This window comes from Argiope bruennichi, chromosome 8 (genome assembly GCF_947563725.1).
Source record: "Argiope bruennichi chromosome 8, qqArgBrue1.1, whole genome shotgun sequence".
In the NCBI taxonomy this organism is placed as follows: Eukaryota; Metazoa; Arthropoda; class Arachnida; order Araneae; family Araneidae; genus Argiope; species Argiope bruennichi.
In genome coordinates, this window is record NC_079158.1 from 8,073,761 (window position 1) to 8,097,318 (window position 23,558).

Below are 23,558 nucleotides of genomic sequence, written 5' to 3' on the forward strand. Positions count from 1 at the left end.
AAAAAATGATGGTAGAACACTTCGTCACATTCATGAGAACAGATAGACACCTAAACCTTACATTGTTGAATTTCGTCCGCCGATCTAAAATCTTTTGTGCTAAGATCACTTAGCAAATTAATCAATCTAGCTGTCTCTATGTTTAGACAGGCTCGAGTTCCTATAAACACGAATTCAATCAAATACTTGTGAATTTTTCTCTTTCAGAATGAGAGAGGTCTAAAATGTTGAGAATCTTCATAATTATTAGATCGAGTTTTTTTACCGATTACAATACTTTTTCTTTGTTTAATTCATATATTAGAAAGAAAAAAAAAGAAAGCAAATGCTATGATAAAAGTTTGAAAATGAGAAAGGTTGAAAGTTTTTCTTTCTCAAAAATGTCTGAAAGTTAGCTCTTGTAACTTATCATTCGTTTTCTCACTTCGTATAAAGTATTTCAGAAAAAGATGGCCTATTTCTGTAACTATAAAATCTTAAAACTTTGTGTGAAAAAATAATCGTAAATATAATCTTAAATTATTGTACAGAAATGCAGGTCATTAGCAGCATATTTCCCTTCAAAACGTTTTTGAAATAAAACTTATAAATAAAATCTGCAATTAAAATCCATTACAGAACATTTAGTGTCCTTTCCTTCCTTATAATTATATCCCCTTGACAATTTTTATAACTGCCTTGCAGTCTTTAAAGGGTTCTATAAAGCAAATCTGGAATATTTTAAGCAGGCAGACGTACCTTATACATATTTCTATACTAATACAGGCAAATTTGAAAATAAAATCTTTCTTAATTGCTTCAAACCAGCTGAGTCATTTATTTTGAAATATGACTAATCCCATGAATATATTTGCATGGAAATTCAATAAGCGTGTGTAAGAATATCTGATGATCGTCTGGAGGCCTCATTAAAGAGGGATCTTATTCAGCATCTTACGATCAGATGTGCTCAGGTATGTTGTGAAAGCTCAAGGAAGCTTCATTTAATTATTTAAGATTAGCTGTGCTTTTAAAATGAATCAAATCACTAATCGGAAATAATTACTTGTAATTACGGTCCATTTAAATATAGTTGAAAAATATTATCATGGATCATGATGAAGCAATAAGTAAGATGAGAATTTCATATAAAATGTCGTATTAGATATCCAAACTTTTTCTATATTCAATGAAAAGCATGGACCTGATTATGCACAAGATATGGCAACTTATGGATTTAAGTATTCTTATTTTGCTCTAGTTCTGCAAGATAATCTTAACTACAGATTATAGAATTGTTTGTCATTCTAACTTCTTTATTTATTCTTCAATAAATTTAAAAACTGAATGAGTAAGTATGAAAGGAAAAAATGAATATTTTTCTGAATTTCACATGAACTTCACTCTAAACTCTTCACTAAAGCATGCTGATTTTAAGGGACTGTTTGAAAATTGTTTAGGTACCCTTTTGGATGAAGATTCGCATAAAAAAACTCATGATAATCATTATCATTCGACTTTAGCAAATTTGTAATAAAAGAATGCTTTTTCTAATTGAAATGAGAAGGAATGTTTGTTACTCAATTATCTACTTTTAAGTCATGTAAAATTTCAAAAGTTTCAAACAAAATAAATTATAATGAGTGGTAACCTTAACATAACCGTTAAGTTTAATTAAATATATGAAAGATAATTCAAAATTGACGTTCTCTTAGGAATTTAGTTTATTATATAAAGGTAGATCTAGAATCTTTTTTTGGAATAATTATTTGTCCAGTAAACAGAAATTTTGAATCAATTAAAGTAATAGCAACGCTGCTTCATAATTTTTAAAATGACACTGTTTTTTTTAATTTCTCAATATTTATTTATTAAAAATAATGTAAACACTTTTATATAATTTGCAAGATAAATTAGAAAGAAAGGAATGCCTATTTTGTTTTTGAAATTATGTGCATGATAATTCTATCCCAGAAAAAAAAGTTGGATTGTTTCTTGCCCTCAAGCCCATTAGAACAAAGGTCAGGAAAGGATTACAAACATATTGTAAGGGGGGTATAAATAATTGGCCCCCATCTAGATATCTTACTTGTACGCAGAGTTACTTTGTCCATTTGTTTTCCACATCTTTTACTCAGATACACCGGCCGTTGCAAATGATAGAACGGGCAAGTGTCGTAGCGTGTGTTTCAGCCACACGGGAAGTAAGCCAAATTTGCTGCTCCCTCATTTAATTTAAATCCAAAAGGCTTTAAAATTTACAGATATTCTAAATCTCTTATTGTGTATTGTACAGAATGCAAATAACATGTATATATCATCCATGTATATTTTATAATAGTGTAATAAAACACATCTTTAAAAAAAATTCTTATACGAATGCCACTTATTGACATATACGTAACTTTTATGTGCTGTTAAGATTAAGTTTTTATATAAAATTAAAAATGCACAGCAAATAACAGAAAATAGAATATAAAAAAACAAATCAGCTTCCAATTAGAGCTATAATACTACTGTTAGGATATATATTTTATGCAAAAATGAGTAAAAATTTCCATCTTTAATTAAAATTTTATTTGTCTACTATGTCTAAGAGCAAACTCCATTATTGCACTGTATAACATCATATGCAAGACAATATAGCAAGATTGGTTGGCATTTAAGTATTTATTGTTGACCTTAAATAATTTTTGATTAATTTCAATTTTGAAAAGTTTATCTCACAGCTAGTATTGCTTATGGCAATTATGAGGAATATTCGGAAGCATTAATTATAAGAAGAGTATCAATCAGTTTGGATTTCACAATAAATTGTAATAATTTGTGTGGGCTCAGATTAATTATTTTCGTTTAATCTGTCAGGTATGAAAGTCAGGAGTCAAATGTGAATCTAGATTCATGTCCGCCGATTTCGGCGGATGCGGAGTCTATTCAGTGTCGTTCGAATCTAATAGCAAGTCGGCGTTCAATAGGCAAAACTTTCTCGACAAATTCTGTAACTGCTGAAACTTCTCTTGAATTTCTAGAATTATTTCATTTCCTGTAGAAAGCATCTTCCATTTCATTTTCATAGTATAAAGTATTATCTCGTAGTTCCATCATCAAAAACGTGGCTTCTCAGTTTGTGTCTTTGAGGTTCTTCCATCACTTTTGTTGGAGGAGCAATAATTCGATGCATAATTAATCATGTTATAAAAAGGATTCGTTTATTGCACCAAAAAATAAATATATATAAATGTTTTAATTTGAATTTCTAAAAAAAATGAAACTTCATTCTCTTACCACTTTTCAGGTATTTTTAATAATCAACATTTAAAAATAAATAAATAAATGAAACATTAAAATGTCTAATTGTCTTGAATGGTGCCTGAGAAGAGACATCCGAGTGAAAAGCGTTAGATAATAAAAATATCCATTTTCATTTTAATCGTGTCCGAATTGTAGATGCGCTGAAAATGTGATAGGAAATTGTTGAAATTTTTAGTTCCGATTATAAGACATTATTTTTTTATTTAGTGTGAAATATTGCAGCTTCCCAAAATGGCTAGCTTGGTTACGTACGCCACTAGCAGGATACTAAGAATAATTATATTAGGACCACACCACCATTAGGTAGATTCCAGAGAAGCGACAACTTGCTTTCATGTCTGTGAATTTCTCACCCTCATATACAAGGCGCCATCTTTTTTTGATGATAAAAATTATTTTAGCAAAAAAAAAAAAAAAAAAATATTTCTATTTCATACCTTACCAATTTATATTTTATTTTTATTATATTCATTTTCCAATAACATTTGGTTATATGCCTTGATTATATATCTACAAAGCAAGAGAAATATTTTCTTTATTAGTTCATATTTATATTCACTTATGAATAGGATGAAACAAAAAACCGGATTTAATCAAAAACTGTGGACAAATTGCCTGATATAGTGACTCTCTATATCATTGGCCTGCCCTATCCTCCTCTGGCCTGCCACTGTGGCTGAACCTTTTTAAGCCAGTGGACTATCTTTTTTCGACATGTGAGTGGAAAATTCCATTTCCAATGAGTGCAATAACATTGATTAAAGCTTTATTATAACCAAAAGGATTAATTATTATATTATATGCAGGAAATAATTTGAATAATTAGTAGGCCAATTAGATATTTTAATGTTTGATTATAGAATTACATTTTTTTCATTTGATTTCATGTTTATTTCAATAATTGTTTATAATAACAGTTGAAAAGATTTCAGTTTGCTGGTTAAAATGAATTGTATTGCTTTGAAGGAAAAAAAAACATAAATATCATCCTTTCAATTTGTGCTTTTATAGAACCATTTATGTTGTTGCTGTTTCATATAGCACTTATCATAGACAAGCCCGCTGACCAAGTCAGCGATTTTAAACCGAGAAAGCGTCTCTTATTTTCAATAGTGCTATCTGGGGCCAAGAGTGCGTCTTAGCTACTCATGTGTCCCATTCGTGTTCACATCCCCTTTTTACAAGGGGCCACATTCATACACCTCACAGATAGAACACAGATTTAAAAAAAAAAATCCCTTGCGCGAATCGGGACGCCCAAATCACAAGGAAGACACACTATGCCAGGACGCCGGCAAAACCGTTTATATATATTAAATACATAGAGAATTGTTTTAATTGGCGATTAGACTAAAATAATGTGATTTTAATATTTTCAGTTTAGGATTAAAGTAGTTTTATCGATTATGAATTTTACATTGTTGGCAACTAAAAACTACTCTATGCCGGGAGAGTGACCGCCCCCCCCCCCCTCTCTTATATTTTTTTGATTGTCAATTTTGATTGTCAATATTGATTGTCAAAATCAGCCACGCAGGCGCTATATTAAACCATTAACTGCCAAATTCTTTTCTAGAAATTTTCGGCCGGTTGCATCAAAAGTTGCGTAACACTATAATTGTTTTCAAATTATAATTTGTTTTGAAAATATTTAATATTTTTAGAAATGCGTATCGTTATAAAATAAAATAACTTTATTTCAATAAAAAAAGTCTGAGTAAGTAACATATCATTTCCATAACTTCTAAATTGCGTATTTATGTACGGTATTTCATTATAATATAAATACCAGGCCAAAAATATAAAGCCTTATATATGACAATTCTGCTTCCTTCAACATATAGAGGATTTTCAAATTTGTTCGCTTGTTATAAAAAACGAAGCGCAGAATACCAACTTTCTACTACACAGAGTATTGACTAATATGCATACAATGAAACTAAATTGCCAGGCATATTAAATATATTGCTTTTGGCCCCGGGTAGTGTACTTAAGATTCCAAAATCTCCAAATAGGAATTGTGGCAACTATTGGATCAAGTTAACTCATTAAGATAAACATCTTTTCTAATAAACATGTTTGTGTTTTCTTTAACTGAAAAAAGGCCTTTGCTCTGTAATCCTTAAAAAGTAAATTCAACAGTCCTTAATCTTTTAAACCCTATTTCTGCAAAAAAATTATAATACAGAAATTCCCTTTTTTTTATTATATACAACCAAAACTGTAGGTACCTTTTTTCTATTTTGTAAAGATGCATTTTTTAACTTTTAAAGGATTTTTTTAAAAAGGAAATGAAAAGACATCTAGGGAAACTGGAGATTCCAAGAATTTAAAGAAAAATGTCAAAAAGCGAAAGGAAAATAATGATTCAAAACAAGGCAGGATTGAAAGCAACAGAAACGTGGAAATATTTTTCGAAAAGTCTTCTCGATTATCTGGGAAAGTGCACCGTAGCGAAATGTCGAAAGTCCCTTCCTTTCTTGCTGTTTCATGGTTGTCTGCCTCCTCTTTCAAGCTTAGTGTTGTTAGAGCTGTTTGATGGGAATTTCAAATTCTGTGTAGCCGCTATTTTGGACGAATTTTAAATTCTATCCAACTGGAAATGTAATTAAAAGTTTCGTCTTGTTATGAAATTCGTCTCTTGAAACCTGTTAAGATGTTTACCAGTTGTAGGACTTTTACACCACAAGTAAATTCAAAAAGGTAAACTTTAAATCAGTATCACTTAACTGTGATGAAGAAGAAAAGCGAAAACAAAAACTTAATTTGTCTTTTTATAAGAGCAACCAACAGTCGTTTTATAATGTACCAAGTGACATCAATAATTAAAGTTTTTGAAAGCAGAAAAATAAATTTCCTTAAAAATTACCTGTTCGGAAAAATACTGAATTAATTTTTATTCATCGAATACTTAAAAAATTTTCATCAGAGAAGAGTTTTAAAAAAGTAAGGATTTTCTTAATTCTGATTAATTTACTGGTCATTTCACTGGCTGCCCTGCGAAGTACAAAGGTAACCATTCCAGATTTCAGAAGGAGTATGAAAAAAAAAATCTGATTTTAAAATAGTAAAATTAAAAAATAATAATTATTATTACACTGTACTGTAGGGTGGAACAAAATAACAATTTTTGATTTTTAATTTGTAATAGCGTGTAAAAATTAGCTTTTGATGTATATAAAATAAATTATATTCGAGTAGATCTTGAGGTGCCGCAAGGACGTTAAAGTTTCATAAAAATGAAATTTTTGCTTGATTTTTAAAGTTTTTATTTTTTTAACAAATAATCAATTTTTGATTTTTAATTTAGAATAGTGCGGAAAAGTTGCCTTTTGGTATAGATAAGATAAATAAAGATTATAAAAAATATTAGAGTATATCTTGAGGTGCTACAAGGATGTTAAGGTTTCATAAAAACTAACTTTTTACAACTTTTTAAGGATTTTTGCGATTATGAAATAAAAAGCTTTCATTAGGCATTGTCATATGAATAAAAGTATAAAAACAGTTTTACTATTGCTATGGCATGGCACTGAGTCGTCGCCGGAGCGTTTGCTGTTGAGGTATGGCAGAGATTTGTCTGCATCTGGTGACATGACAGAGCTGGTTTCAAATCAGTTGCTTTGCCGTGTTCAGTTGAGTTGGCGTCTCTCCTCGTCTATTGTGTAATTGATTAATTTAACTGATTTGTTATTTTGTGCTTGTGGGCTTTGCTTTGAGTAAAAAAAAAAAGGCCCAGTCTAATTTAATGAGGACAAGACAAATATCGGAGTGTTCTATTTCTGGGAAATTTAGTGAATTACTTGAAGTTGAACACACTACTGACGAATCTAGTGCTACTGTTATATTAGACATAACCTCAAAATTGCTTCAGAGAAAAATCCTTCTGTAAGGGAAATATGTGACACTTTAGTTCCCATAATAGAACAAATATGGCCAAGAGCTTTTATTCCCGTTGCTTCTAGAAAAAGAATTTCACAAATGATAAAAGTTTATCATTCTAAATACAGGGATTTATTAAAGTCTAAAAGCAGAACATTTTCAGATAAGTTTGATTCCAACCTCACAGAACTTAGAGAAGAAACTAGACGTCTATTTAATATTGCTGACTTGTATAAAAGAAAAAAAAGTGCAAGTTATGGAATAAATGGTTCTAAACGATCAATGCTCTAACATGAAAATGGTTATAGGTAATATTTATATTGCTATCACAAACGCTTTGAGGAAGAAAGAAGCAAGAAAGAGTAAAGAACTACAGAGAATAGTTAAGTTTAATAAATACTTGTGCATTAAGTTAAAAAATACTAATTTTAATTAATTAAGTTAAAAAATACTTGTGCATTAGAAACGATTACTGGCAACAATGACATCGCTGAAGAACAACAATGTTCTTTACAAAAAAAAAAAAAAAAAAAAAGGCAAGCCAAACAGATCCATCAAATAGACAAGAAGGGATAAAACTAGTAAGACCTGTGCGGTGTAATATTAAGTTAAAAAGAAGAATAGAAGGCATCTCAATCTGAACCAAATAGTATAGAGGACTCGGTTATCGACTTACCCCGGCTCCCTTGTCACATGCAAGCAGTGGAAAGAGCTGTGAAACTGGTGGCCGAATCGGCTCAAAATGTCTGTGGTTCAATCGCAAGAGAAGGATACACAGGAGTTCAATTAACTCACGTGTGAACATGCCAAAATTTAATTTTAAAAAACGGTTTACTGCGACAATGAAGTAGAAACAAACATTTTGCAGCTGTAGCATTTGTAATCATTAAGGGCACAGAAGTAAGAAACTCAAAATTGGACATAAAAATATTTTTTATCATTATACTTTGTAATTAATAATTTTTTGAATTGTAATGCTTATATATGTATCTAAAATCATCTTCTGTAACATTATATGACTGAAAAATTCATAAAAAATATTTTATCAAAGTTTATAATTTTCCAATTTTTTTTTAACAATTTTTAAGCTTTTTGCGGCATCTCGAAATATTACTGTATACAAACAGAATATTTTAAGCTTCTTTTTGTACCTAAAACTAACCTTTTCACCACTATTGCCAAACTAAAATCTAAGAAAAATTTTTAAAGACATTTTTTAAAAATTCCAATTTTTTTGCAAATTTTAAAGTCTTTGCGGCACCTGAAGATAATGTAATATTGCAACTAAATTTTTAAATATTGTTTTTGAACCTAAAAGGCAACTTTTCTGCACTATTACCAAAGTAAAATCTAATAAAAGTTTTTAAAGGCCCTTTTTAAAAAAATTTCATTTTTTTCAATTTCTTTACAAATTTCAAGCTGTTTGTGGCACCTCAAGATAATGTGATATTGCAACCAGATATTTAAATATTGATTTTGAACCTGAAATACGATTTTTCCGCACTATTCCCAAAATTAAATAATAATAATGATAATAAATGAGTTCTTTTTTGTTCCACCCTACTTTACAGTGCTAATCGAGGGAAGAAGAAGCAGATGTTAAATTTTTGTTTTCATGATTTCATAGAAATCAACAGGCGCAATGCATTCTTGAGCTATGCAGTAAAAGTAAATTAGAAGGTTATTTTATCAAGACCTATTGGATTGTACAGTTTTTCAAAAACTTCACTTTTTAAATAGTTCTGAAAGATTACGGATATTAGAATTTACGATTTATTTCCTTGAGATTATATCAAATCATTGTATATGTGTGACTATTTCAATTCTCTTGGATTGGCCACACACTATTATCAATATTATTGTATACATGGATTAATTGAATGAAATTTAGCAAATAGTTATAAATAAAGTATTAACTTTTGAATCCAATCCCTCAACGAATCAATCGATTTATTTACATGCATGTGAATGTGATAACTCGAATAAGCAATGTTTCAGTGAAATGAAATTTTATGGTTTTCAAAATTGTTGATTTGTATCAAATTACGAGCCCCAGATGTGGAAAAAAAGATACCAAAATCCGAACTCTGTTCCCTCCACTACATTAAGACTCCCGCTTGTTGAATGATAATCTAGAAGTGATGCAAGCCCAAATTTTCCTTCGTTATTTGAATTTAGAAATCTGCGAAACGAATATGATTTCTGATTATTTCAGTATCTTCATATAATTCATTCATTCTTGGAAGATATGTTGAGAATCCAAATCTCAGAATCATTACTGTAATTTATTTCATTCAAAATAAAAAATGCAAAAGGTGGCCATATGTTTTTGTAGAAAAAATATTCCATCCTATTTTTCATCCCCACATTTCTGTTGCCGAAATGATTGCCTATCTTTTCCATATGATAATTGACTAATATTTAACGATATGTAATGCGTCAAGCCTTTGAATATTGACTTCCTTTTGATGTTTCATTGCGATGCCGCCGTACCTACTGTCAAGGTCTCGACCTCGTACCCGGAGGGCTCTTAGTTCGAAATTCAATTCCTACAAAGCTTCGTTATTTATGCAGGTATACTGCATGCCAAAATCGACCACACAGACCAAATGTCGTCTTATTAGTTTGCTGCAGAATTTTAAGCGAGAAGTCATTCCGGCGTCATTCTCATCATCTGGGAAAGGCTCAAAATACAATAGCCCGTCCTAAAATAGTCCCAGTGCTCCTTTTAAGAGGGACATTGATATAAGAAAACCAACCATTCGAAGTTTCACTCCGAAAATGAACGATGAAAAACCCTGTTTAAATCTGATAATGATATAAATTTATATTGCTATCCTTTCCCTGTGAAAAAAAAAAGGTAAGAATCTAAAGGAAAAATGATATTTTAAGAAATTGAACTTATTCGAATGCGAGTTATAGAATGAAAACAATGCTTTGGTTTTTGTCCCTACCAACTAAATTTAAGACATTTTTGTGGCTTTATGAATTTCATAAGTTCTACAACCGCGAGATATATTTTGTCGATTTGTTATAAAAATCTATAAAAATTTTACTTTCAATGTTTTCAACTTTGAAATTAAGGCGGAGAAAATTTTGTTTAGCTCTAAAGAAAGAAATTTGGATTTCAAGAGAAGGAATAAAATAGGGACAAAGATGCATAAAATATGTAAAGCTGATTTTTATTTTTTTCATTTTTCTGTAATATTAAATGATAAATTTCAAAAGCCTTGATTTTTTATACAAATTTTCAATTATTCTTCTACACCTCACATTCTACTTAATTTTAATTCCCCCAATGTCTTTCCGTTTTCAGTCTCTCTTTATTTTCAGTGTTAATGAATGAAGAAATATTTGTATGGTAAAATGAATTTTTACACTGAATAATGTGATTTGTTTCATTTAAATCAGCGTATTAAAAAGACGACCCCAAAATTCTATGGAAATTTGGGACTCAACCGTGTGATGCAAAATAGATAATAATGTTCCAGTATGATTGTTTTCATGTGTGGGAGAGTCATATACCTCTGCCTGGAAGGGGCGTTTAAATTGCATATTTCCTTCACAAAAATAACACTCTTTAAGAGTTCGGCTGTTTGCATTAATATAGATTATCACATGATAGTGAATGCAGAATTTAATTGTTTTCGGAATCGAGTCATTTGCCCCCTGCTGGAACGGAAAGGAGTTGCACACCTTTCTCGGAAATAGTAAATTTTCCTATAGACAATCAGTGATACCACTTCCAGGAAGATGCTAAGTAGACAGTTTCACTTCCCACAGGAGACAAGTGATTCTACTTCACTTCCCACAGGTGGAGAAAACTCCTTCTCGGTCTTTTTTACTTCTGTATATCATTCATCAGCGTTACTAAATAATAGACAATTACACCATATATATGAGATCCGAAATCAATAATATGGAACTTATGTTTTATAGCGGTGATATACTTATGCACATTTGAATAAAAAGTCGATTTTGTTAAAAAAAGTCGAAAAAAATATTTGTATTCCATCCATTTCAGTTTATCTATTTCGTAATATGCTACTTTTTTTTTCTTTTAAATTTGCAACTTTACGTTGACTAAATATGTTTTCTATGATTCTCAGTGGTATTGGTTACTCAATATTTAAGGGTTTCTAAAACTTTACTTTTCTTCAATGATAAGAATAAAGCATGGCTGAGTTTGCCACGAAATGCAGCGTTCTTTTTTTTTTTTCAGAAAAAAATTATAACTTGTTTAAAAAGTTATATTTCTTGTTATATTTTAAACGTTTATAAAGTTATTCCACTAAAAATTCTTAATGTGACTTTAAAAGAAGTCTGAAAATATTGGTTGCATTAATATATCTCTAATGAAATTGCAAAATTTTTCGGTATTAACTTCTTTCTGGCTCTGCATTATAAATTTGGATCTATTGTAATTGGGAAAAAAATATTTATTAACATATTTCATAACCAATATTATTAACATATTTCATAACCAATATTATTAACATTTTCCATTCAATATTATAAACATATTTCATTCATATTTTATAAACATATTTCATTCATATTTTATAATGGATATTTCATAACTCTATTTTTAAGATTTTAGCTTCGTGTTTGAAAAGTTTATTAAATACTTGTCAATAATATCTACTGAATATAGATATCAGATAAATATGATAATATATATCAGAAAATATAGATAACAGAAATCCATATTCCTTGGAAATCCTGGGCTGAAATTTTCTTCCAATATTTGCAACATTTTGAATATGATGATGAAAATCTTGTAATGATTTGTAATAAAATAGATCCGTATGCTGCTTAGTATTGGGCAGAAACTAAATTGAAGGAAGAATCAAAAAGTATCTGATCGCAAAATACCGCAGTAATCATACTGTTAAATGCTTATATGCAATAAACCATTGTGAGAAAAAACGAATTGTCAGAATCAAAGCATTTTATTTTAGTCAAGTTATGTTACATAAAAATGTAATTCATATGGAAAACCAACTTCACATAAAAAATTTCCTAGGTTTTTTTAGTACTTCTTTTTTTAAAAAAAATGTTTAGCAAAACTTGTGTACCCATGATTTCATCTTGTTTAAAAAATACTTATAAAAAAGTATTTTGAAATTTTTCACTTATCTTGACTCATAAACTTGAGAAAAATTGAGTTTGGAAGATTATTTTTTATATGATTTCATGATTCATCTTACTTCTGTAATCTTCTCTAAATTACAAATATTTATTGTATTACAATAATCTATTTCACTGAATTACTACTTTTTAGTAATGTATTCTTCATAGTCCACAACATATATATGGCGTGTATAGGATGTCCATAAAATTCGTGCACTATTTAAAATATTTGTAACTTTGCAAGGCTTTTCCTTCCTCAAGTCGGTTCATTCTTCAAGACACTTCTAAAAATAAACATTTTTTTATTTACATATATGTGATTATAATATTTATGCAATTATATGAATCATATCCATCCGAATTATTTATCTTACCCGTGTTACCTTAATTCCGGCCTCTTAGAAAAAAAATTGAAAAATGGATTTGAAAGTTAGAGGTATCTTAATCTTTGTTTTCTGTTTAAGAAAGAATTTATAATTTTTTTTCTATAATTTATTTTTATATTGTTAAATTTACAATTTCTTTTAACTAAAAAATATTTATTTTATAAGATAATTGTTTACTTTTACCCACTAGAAAAGAAAGTAAATTGTTTTCTTTGATGGGTTGAGCAAAAATCTAATGCCGATATTCAAACAAGATTTATAAATCCAAACTGAAGTAAAACAGTGATTAGAAAACTACAGCGCTCTGGACAAACGTGGTGCGCTTAGAAGTCCTATCTGGACGCTGCAGATTTTAAAATAATAGCAAAAAATTTGTTGAATTATTAGAAATGCTAAAATTTTAGCAAAACACTAATAGCAAAATGTAGCTGCTAGAAATACAGTCACAAATTCATTCTCGCATGTCTGTTAAATATTAGTTGAAATAATATTCTTGAAGTTCTTATTTAGTTTTCTAATAATTTAAAATATCTCCTCCAAATGTTTTTTTGGACCATTTCTAACACAATATGGCTTTCCTGGGATAAAATATCATCTAGTAATTGATTTATAAAAAATCGAAAACGTCAACTAAAAACCTTTGTTTACTTTATCATCTATTGACACTTTAAGCTAACAGCAAGTTCGAAAAGTATCCATTTTTTATTAAATTATTCAAATTAGTATATTTATTTACAAGTAAAACATAAGATGCATTAAGAGTTCTAAAAAAGTTTGCAACTTCTTTCTATCTTATATATTTATAAGCGTACAACTATATTACAGCTAACACTTATTGCAATATAAATGAAATAAGGTGTTTCTTACTGAGCTTGTTGCTCCTATTATTTATAAAAGGTGCCGAGACGATAATATTTATTTGAATTATTGTATATCTATTGTAGTAGCCTGTTGTATTGTAGTAGTTTGTATATTAATTCTATAACTTGTCTTTCTAGCATTAAGAAACTGAGCGCAATCAATGGCGGAAGAGCACCGCATCCGACTGGTGACATTAGGGGGTGGAGGCACGGGTAAAAGCTCCATTGTGAAACGATTTCTCTTCAACACCTTCTGCGACAAGCACCGGCCCACCGTAGAGGACCTGTACTGTAGGGAGTTCGACTTAGAGTCCATGACCCTAAAAGTGGACATCTTGGACACGGCTGGGGACTTTCAATTCCCCGCAATGAGGAGACTGTCCATTGCGACCGCCCACGCCTTCCTCCTTGTCTACAGCATAGATAGCGTCGAGTCCTTCCGAATTGTCAAAGATTGCTTTCAGGTGAGGGATCTCGATAGTAAGCGCAGGCAGTGTAATATTATCCTATAAAATTTAACAAAGCTGAATAATCGAACTGATTAAACTTCGAAACGTCCCAGAAATAAATATGTTGGCCCTCTATGGACAACTGCTTCTAGAGAAGTGTTGCGTGAAATAGTAATTTTATGTATTTATGTATAATGGTATGGGATAAAGTTAGGGAAAAAACAAGTCGTATTCAATAGCGTTAAGCAAACGAAACAGATTCTTATAGCACAGAGAAAAGTTGGATTGAGGATGTAGAATTTGAAGACTATTTTTGACTGATTTGGCTTTATATTCACGTTCATTTGTTCAGAAATCTTAGCTATTAGTTTATTTGGAAAGTACTTCCTTTTTTTTATGAAAATGAAAGACGATTTTCAAGTAATGAATAAATATTTTATTGAATTATATATTACTCATTCTGGTCAAATATTTTGGCCATTTTTCTGACACTAGCATGATTCCACGTCATGAAATTTTTGTTCTTTGCTGGCAAAAAAACTGATAAAGGTGGTTTTTTTAACTCCTCATTTGAAGTAAAGGTTTTACCGTCTTTCACGAGATTTGCCGAATTGCATCAGGTAATTTTGCAAACCGCTTTTGGCCTTAGCGTTCTGTCAATGTACCTTCTCCATAGGCATCGGATAATTTTTTCTTGCTTGAATAGCATTTTTATCTTTTTGATAAAAATAAGTAGAATCTGTCGAAAATACTGCTTTTCATTTTCTATATTTGAAAGGGCACTAACCAAAAACTACTGTTTAGAATCAATCAAAATTTTTCATTGTCTCTCTATATCAGTTGCCAAATTATATAATCATTATGCGGCTTAACTGTGAAGTTGACTGTGAAAAAATACAATTAAGTCCTCTGTTGGGAAAAAAACGAAATTACTTTTCGAACAGCCTAATATATAAAATGTAAACCTATTATATATATCTAATTTTTCCTCAAAAATGGCGGTGAGAATTTTGTGTAAAATTAAGAAGCTTCACACATTTTTCGGGGCTGCAGAAATGGAGTGTTACCTGTTTAAATGATCGATCGATGATGACGATATTTTCTGTCTGAGAGGTCGTCGCAGATGATACTCCTAGTGCTAACTCTAAATGCTGAGTCGCCAAGAAATTTTACATTTCTTGAGAGAGCAGAAATTTCTTGTTTCCTGGTTAAGGGGTCCATAGTTGATGACGGTTCATTCAAGAAATCCGAAACTTTTATTCGTGATGATCGAGTTATGCGATTCACCCCCGATGTTTGGGCAAGGCGAGATTATTTCCTCAGCAATTAGCTCTTAATTTGATTATCAATTCCAATTTGGCTATTTGTTGTAATTCCAATTCATGTCAGAAGGAATCTGATATTCATAATCGTGTTATTTATCTTCTAAATGAACGAGTGAAGTATATTTTTCATACAATACAAAGATGTTAAAAAAATTACATGGTATTTGTTTTTTTGATTCAGTACTTTTCTTAACTCAGTTCTTCGGTTTGATACAAAAATTCTAAACATAATTGAGCATTGATAGCATGAAATTCGTGTTTTACCAGCCAATGTATTATTTATGCAATACTGAAAAGTACAAGTTATTTATATGAATTGGAAATAATTGGCCCTTTTGTATATCCTTCCAGCGATCCAAGCTCAATTATAAAATAATTCCTTAATTTTTATTTCTGTCTATTTACCATTTCCTAGAGTTTCATCTTTAATGAAATTTAAGGATTTAATTACTATGAAAATAAATTTGCTTTTGGAGATCACAATTCAGTGTTCTTTAATTCTAATCAATTATTCAATACTTTCATTGCGAGTATTCATCTGGCAAACTATTTAGAGAAAGCGAATACAATAATTTTTAGTGCAGACTTCCAGCTGTAATCATTTTCCATTATAATATGCTTTATGACGGAAAAACAAATTCCAAATATTTGGCATAGAAAATGAAATTATTTTCAGAAAATCTTTTAAGTCTTTTTTCAGTGTAACGAAAATTTAGGAGCAAGGAACTTGATACAGGCAAAAACTACATAAATATTAATTCTAGTATAAAGATAAGTCTTGTTATTTAAACTTTATCACAATAATATTTTTAAAGAAAACCCACTCGCTAATAATAGAGTAATACACTTCTCTATTATTGTTGATAAGCACTCCATAAAAAGAAGCACACAATCTGCTAATGATATTTTCAGTTTATATAATTTTATTATAAAAACCTTAATTCTATTAAATGCAATGCTCGAACTTTAATAAACTGATTTTATATAAACTGTTCTTTTACTTTACATTTTCCTTAAAAAAATAAATTAATTGAATTTTATGCCTGGAGGAAAATTTTCTCCATTGTTTCAAATTTGAAATATTTTTTCTTACTTAAAAAGGTTTGGCAAAATTGCTAGACAGGATTTGTTTTATTTGTAAATCTGTGCTTTGTTCTACCTTTATAAATTTATGTGAATACGTTGCATGAATATAAAATTTTTCCTCAATAATCAGCTTTTTTTTAATCGAGAATGTTGCTCGCTATTCCTAGTAAAATATGCAAATGTACTCCTTTGGGTATTATTTGTTTTTGGATATGAGCAAATACATTCTTTAATTATATCTCTGCCATTTCATTATTTGATACAATAATTTACAAGATACGAATAGAAATTTAATAAATATTTTAATTCCTATAAATTAAAGGGATCATAAGTTCTAAAATTTTCAATATATATTGTATTAAACTTATTCTAATTATCTTGACAAAAGTAGTGACATTATGGTAAGAAAAAAGGAATTTCAAGTAAATTAAATACTTTAAGAAATAAAATTTAAAAAAAAAACTGTAATTCAAGCTGTAATGTAGAAGCTAGTTGTATGACTGGAAAAAATGTAGCTAAAAATAAACAATTATTTTATTCAAAAAGGAAACTTTCTTAATCTTTTCGAATATTTCTTGAATAATACTCAAAAGTCACTTGAAAATCGAAATGACGAGATTATTTTTATCATGTGAGCATGTCATCATTCACATAAAGGCTAATTTAGAAGTAAATTTTCGTTCTTTCTTTATAGGAGCTAAAACGGCGTATATACGATGTAATCGTACATTTTAGAAATGAATATACAATAGCGATAGAATAGACTGAATCATAGACAGAATGAAATTATTTGCTTCAATTTTGCTAATATATTTACGTAATTGCAAATCCGGCAGTATCGATATTTCCAGTAGTGAACAAATTCCATCTCATAAACCTTTATATCAGTATACATTTTTCTCTTGACACTCTGTTAGCAAGAAAGAAATCGAAAATATTTTAGGAGATAGAAAAAGTATAGTCTGTCGTTTCATTCTTATGAAATTCAAGTATTCACATCTCAAAAACTCCTATTTCAAAAAATTAGCTTTTCATATTTTTAACTGTGCACATATTTTTTGCTCTCATTTTGTCATAATATGTCTTAAATAAGTAATTTTTTTCTCAGGAAATACGTGAACAGAAATCCGATTTTCAGGAAGTCCCTATCGTGGTTGTCGGCAACAAATTCGACCTGGCCGAGGAACGTCGGGCCGTTCCTAAGGAAGACGCAGCTGAATGGCTGTTCTGTGAACTTCCCCGACTTCGCGCCAAGATCCTAGAGTGTTCTGCCAAGGATAACACCAACATCAAGGATATATTCCGAGCTTTTCTCCAACTGTCCAAGCTTCCCTTGCCAGCCGAAGGTCTCAGACGCCGATCCAGTGCTCACGCTGGGGCAGGATCCACAGCCAACGGGTCCTCCAACCGCCTGCAGTGTCCTCCAGAGGCCTCGGCGGAGGGACAGGCCAGCCCCCAACGTACCTTTAAACCCAGAAGCCGCAGCTTGATACGCAGGACGAGTAAGAAGGTTCAGAAAATGAAAGACGCAGCTACAGCTCATGGGACGACGGCAAACATCGACGATTGTTGCATATCTTGACTTTCTGACCAAGAGTTCGGGAGGTCGTTATGGGCACAAATACCGCTGGGGAGGTAGAGCTTTATCGTCTTTTTTTTTTTTTTTGTATTCTCTGTTATATCGAATGGAATGAATGCTGCCAGTTGACGATTTACTCAACATTTTCCAGTTATTATTTTATAACTGTAGTGTATTATCATTACTCTTGACCTTTATTCCTCGATAGATGTCTTTAATGATGTTCGCGTTGATTGTGTGATCCGACAGTAATCATCCAGGCAGAAATATCGATCGGTTTTTCTATTTTAGAAATACTACTCAGGTTTGATGTAGGCTACGGCATTTTTTAAAAAATGAATAAACCTGAGACTAAGAAATTCAATGTTTTCCATTCATCAATTCAGTACTTTGGTTACAATAACCCATGCATTCTTTTTGAAACTCATATTATTTTGAAGCAATTCCGCAAACTTTCAATAAAATATTATTAAAATGCTTACAAATGTGTAAATAATTGAAATTATTGAAACATGTGGAAAATCAGATGAGCTGCTGCTTATTCACTCCATACAATGTCCTGGAAGCTAAAAATAAATGAAATATTTTCATCGTGTCAAAGAAATGATGATGTTTTATTGTTTGTTTTTGCTCGTATCTAACTTTCGTAATTTTGGACTTATAGCAAAATGCCTTTTTTTTTTTTTGTGAAAAGGGGAAATAAATTATGCTCTGTGCACTTGTTTATAGAAATCTCTCAAATGAAATTTATTATTATTGTAAATGATTAACGAAGGAAAAAAATTATTTGCTTCCAATAATTGTCAATGTTCTCGAAATGCATGAGTATCTATCTTACAATATCTCATTACATTCATCAAGAAAATGATCATCTGTCATTGATTTATGTCCTCGATGTCTGTTCTGCCTGGAAGTTTCACTGTTGTTGTGGTTTTAATTTTGCTTCGTTATTTGCATGGAGTAGTGATATCTATATATTACAAACTGAGTACAATGAGGAATCATCATTTTGTTGAATATTTTATTGCATGTTTTCTGCTGAAGCTCTAGATATGTATTGATCACATTTCTGTAACTAGTGTGTAGGTTTTTATATATTGAAATAACTCGATGTAACTGCTCTATGTGTGTGTGTGACTAAAGAAAGTAGTTTTTTCTAAAAGGTTATAAATTTGATCCCCTAAATTCTATAACTGTAATTGAAATAATAGTATTTAATTGCAGGTGAAACATTTTGCGGTGAATATAACATTCTATCAATTAATTAGGATCATATTCTTTGAAAAATTAGTCCCTTTCAATACCTTTGTTACGAAATATATCCATCCTATAAAATCATCATACCTTAATCGTTTGGACGAAGTATAACGTTTATATCTCAATAAATGCGACATTTGTTTTAATTCTTGCTGCTTCATTTGATAATTGACAGAATTATTGTCAAACACACTTAGTCGAATAACGTTTCATATCAATAAAGTACTAAAACCCATATTTACTTAGAAAAGTTCAATCTTTAATCTCATCGCTTTATAAATTCGAGCGATGCCTTTTAAACCAATGCAATCAACGATTTCCTAGCATCATATCTCTCTCTAAAGTGTTCGGAATTTTGGACACTAAGCAATCAGGAAAGACAATTCTGGATTTAATAAACATGTTTACAGTCATTAAATAAATGACTTTTATTGGGTCGGAAAATTTTCTCTTTATAAGCTTTTGTGCATATGTATATAAAGTTGTAATAAAAGAAATAACATAAACAAATTTGGAACAATGGAAAAAATACTTAAAATAGAAATATAGATATACAATTACAAATATTTAAAATATAAATTCCTTTTAGGGTAAAAAAAAAATATATTGAAAAAGTAACATACGTGGCGTTAGGAACGACTTCGGTATCGAAGACGACTTAGATGCAATGAAAACAATGAAAATGTTACTTAAATGTTATTGATGAAACCTCTAAAAAAATTCTAAAATAATTTAAGTGAAAATTATTATAAAATTAAATTTCAGACGTTGAATGAATCTTGAAATTTTCATGGCTGTTTGTAATAAATCCAGTTATGAAAAGAGAATGTAAACAGATGTAGAGCGGCTCATGATGGAGAGAAATAAGCATATTTTAGTTTTAATAAATACTACTAAGCTAAGAACTTATATTCATTGCAAAAACTATTTCTAATTTTTCAGTCAATAATGTATATCAAAATCCTATAATTAAATCAATAGCATAAACTATTCGTATTTTTATAAATAAGAATCTAACGATGGTAAAAACGAACTTCGTAATTCTCACACTTTTTCGATTTGTACAGAAAATGAGAAAGAGAATAGACATAGATGAAATCGTAAAAACTTTTTAAAGAGTTTTCTGATGCATCTGTTATCTTTCATTGGTTTAAAGACGTTCAAATAGGCCGGCTCTACAATGTTTGATGCTTAAAATGAGTAAAGCAATTTCTCATATGCACAAAATAAAACATGCCCTTAGCTTTGAGGGAAATAAAACCTTTAAATTATCTCCCCATTAATATTCCATCCCATTTTAATGTTTTATTTTTTTGGCATGGATAGTTGAAAAATTTAATGAAGATAGTCCTTTTATTATTCGATAATGTGCACTGAAATCTGTGAAATTCATTCGATGGGGTTGACTGCACTTAAAATTTTAAGAATAGTAGAAACATCTAAATTTGTTTTACTTATTTTTCCAAATATTCAGACCATAATCAATTAAAAATTCACTATATATTGGAGACATTAAATCCTTTCCAATAAACTGTTCCAAAGATGTAAATAAATTTTTGCCATAACTTTTCTTACTTCGTTGATATTAGGAAAAAAACAAAATTAGAATTTCAATCGTACTTGCTCATAGCACATATCTTAGAAGTAAGATTGGTGTAGAACAAATATTGTTGATCATAAAGATACTCACTTTGAGTCTTCAGGAGTGAAGATAGTTTTTTTCATACAATGAATTTATAAGTAATGTAAACTGAACTTTAAAAAAAAAAATATGAGGACCATCCATGTGAGCTTTACGAATGCCTTTGGGATTTGTACTTTCTAAACGCTCTTTTTTAATTTTCAGGGACAACATTTATTAGAGCGAGGATTAAACACCGTGTATTTCCCAGGACATGTCGATATGCAGTGGAGTCGGAACTATTTATCATTAACCATACCATTAATGGTTTACATGATCTATATATTTATCACATATTTTATTTGTCGTGGTATCATATTTATTGTGATACCACGTATGTACGAATTGTGTATGAGAAGACAATATTTTTTTTATAGTTTTACACCAGAATTATTTTCTTTTAATGGTATAAATGCATCGATTACTCGTAGTTGCACATATCTTTCTTTAACGTTTGTACATCTTCATTGCAGCTTCTTTTAAACATCAAGTAATATGTTATGAAACCTATCACTATTTCATCATGGGCAAAATCTATATTTTACAGAATATAAGTAAGACACAAGTATGAAAAATCTTTTTGGATTGAAATAACTTGAAGAGTGTAAAGGTTAAATGATAATGAAACAGTCGAGAAGTCTCGGGTCATTTTTTATCGTGTAATGTCGCTGGTCGAGAGTGGATGTTTAACTACCGAATATCGCCAAAAAAACAGAAAATAGTATCTTATTTAAAGTTTGGAATACAAAATAATAAATCTTAAGTGAAAAATGTGGCGAAAAAGAATGCATGACTCATTTGTTTAAATGTATTGGTACCTGTTAAAATTAACCCAGCTGTTGTAATTGAAACTTTAAAACGAAAAAAAATCTATTTTTTGGAATGTGAATGAATACCTATTATGGCGGAAGTTTTTAGACCCATTGGAGGATTTAGGCAAAGTTTTTAGATCACATTACGCTGAAAGAGGAAAGTAAATCACTTTCCATTTTAAACAATTTTTATTCGTTGCATACCAAAAAATTATGAATTACATTAAGGTAAATTCATAAGATAAAATTACGAATTAAACGTGACCTGTTTATTTTCCTGAACTGTTGCTGGAGGACAGTAATATCTAGCCTTTATGGATGGCATCGAAAAAAGTAACATGGATCTTGCATGGAATTTTGATGTTCTTGTTGAATGGTTGCATTAATGGAAATTCTCGAATTTTAGTGGAATTAATGACTTCTCGAATTTGCATCATGCATGACAACTGTTTGTACTCATTTAATAAAGCCTGCATTTATTTGGCTAGGTCAGTCAAAATGATATGCTATCTATGATTGCCGGTCAGCCATTGAGAGTGTTATGGAAAACCTATCCCCTATTTGAATGTCTTAAAAGCATTCATGAAACTTGTCATGAGGAGCATCTTGGAACTTTTTTGAGTGAAGCTTAACTTTCTTTTGCTAATTTAACTGACATGTGCGAAGAAAATATTATATTTTTGTCGTTCATTGTGAGCATAGCCTTTCCACTATACAATAATTATTTATTTTCACTTTACTTGTTTTCTTTAATTAATCTTTGTTTAATATTTGCAGTGATGCTTCATTACTATTCCAGCAGGTATAATATTGCGATTTTATTTAACCATTCTAAAAATGATGTATTTTGATTTTGCTTACTCCACAAAAATTTCTGTATCTTGATTTTAGCTTACAGTTCAGGCCGGGATAGCCTGGTTGGTAGAGCGTTGGATTCGCGTCCCTTAGGTTGCGAGTTCGAAGCCCGCCGGCCGAAGATTCCCCGCGTGCGTATAAATCTGTCGTGGTCACAAAGTCCACCATGTCGAGAGTAATACCACTGGGGGTACTGAATCAGGGGTGATCGTTCTCTGATTCAGGTTTAAATTACGATCTGTGGATGAGTGAATGAAATGCATGAATGAAGTCCACCCCGTAAAAAGGGTTGTGACGTGTGTGTAGCTAAGTCGTTCTCTTGGCCCTAGATGACGCTACTATAGAAACAAGAGACGCTCCCCCTCCGGCTTAAAATCGCTGTCTTCGTAACAGCGGGCTTGTCCAGGGCTAGTGCCATCAGAAACAACAACCACACAACTTGACTGTTCAAAAGACGCTGTATCTTCATTTCCTTAACAGTACAAAAGAGGCTGCATCTTTCTATATAACTGTTCAAAATATGCTATATCTTGGTTTCATTTGACCTTTCGTATGATGACGTATTTTATGTGTCATAAAACTTGATTAGTTCAAATATAATTAAAGAGCAGAGTTATTTGATTTGATTTGTATATCATAACTACTTTTTGTATCCGATTATTATTGATTAATATTACTGAAAGTTTTGAAAATATTTAATTTAGTTATAAGTAATCAAAATTTATTTACTTTTATATTGAATAATATTAATTGCATTTTTCATGACTTTAATGTCTTTTTGAATTTTAAATGACGAATTATTCTGACTCTACTGCATTTTTACTTCTGGAATTTTCTATACACAGTTTTTAATTGAATTACCTCTACCTTGCAGTTTTTTCCTGTGATCTATATTATTCATTATAAATTAAAATAACTTTCTTCTACAGATTAAATTTTCACTATATCTAGATGGAAATGTC

General features: G+C 30.3%; 1 protein-coding gene across 2 annotated transcripts in view; it reads left to right on the plus strand.

The window, feature by feature from the left end:
* Positions 1 to 23,248, plus strand: part of LOC129981014 (GTP-binding protein Di-Ras2-like) — a 134,171-nt gene extending 110,923 nt beyond the window's left edge. For both annotated transcript variants that reach the window (XM_056091610.1, XM_056091611.1), the window contains 2 exons: positions 13,691 to 14,016; positions 17,521 to 23,248. In XM_056091610.1, coding sequence (XP_055947585.1) covers positions 13,714 to 14,016; positions 17,521 to 17,994 — 777 coding nt within the window. In that variant the 5' untranslated portion in view covers positions 13,691 to 13,713 and the 3' untranslated portion in view covers positions 17,995 to 23,248. The remainder of the gene's footprint in view (positions 1 to 13,690; positions 14,017 to 17,520) is intronic.
* Positions 23,249 to 23,558: the final 310 nt, after the last annotated feature.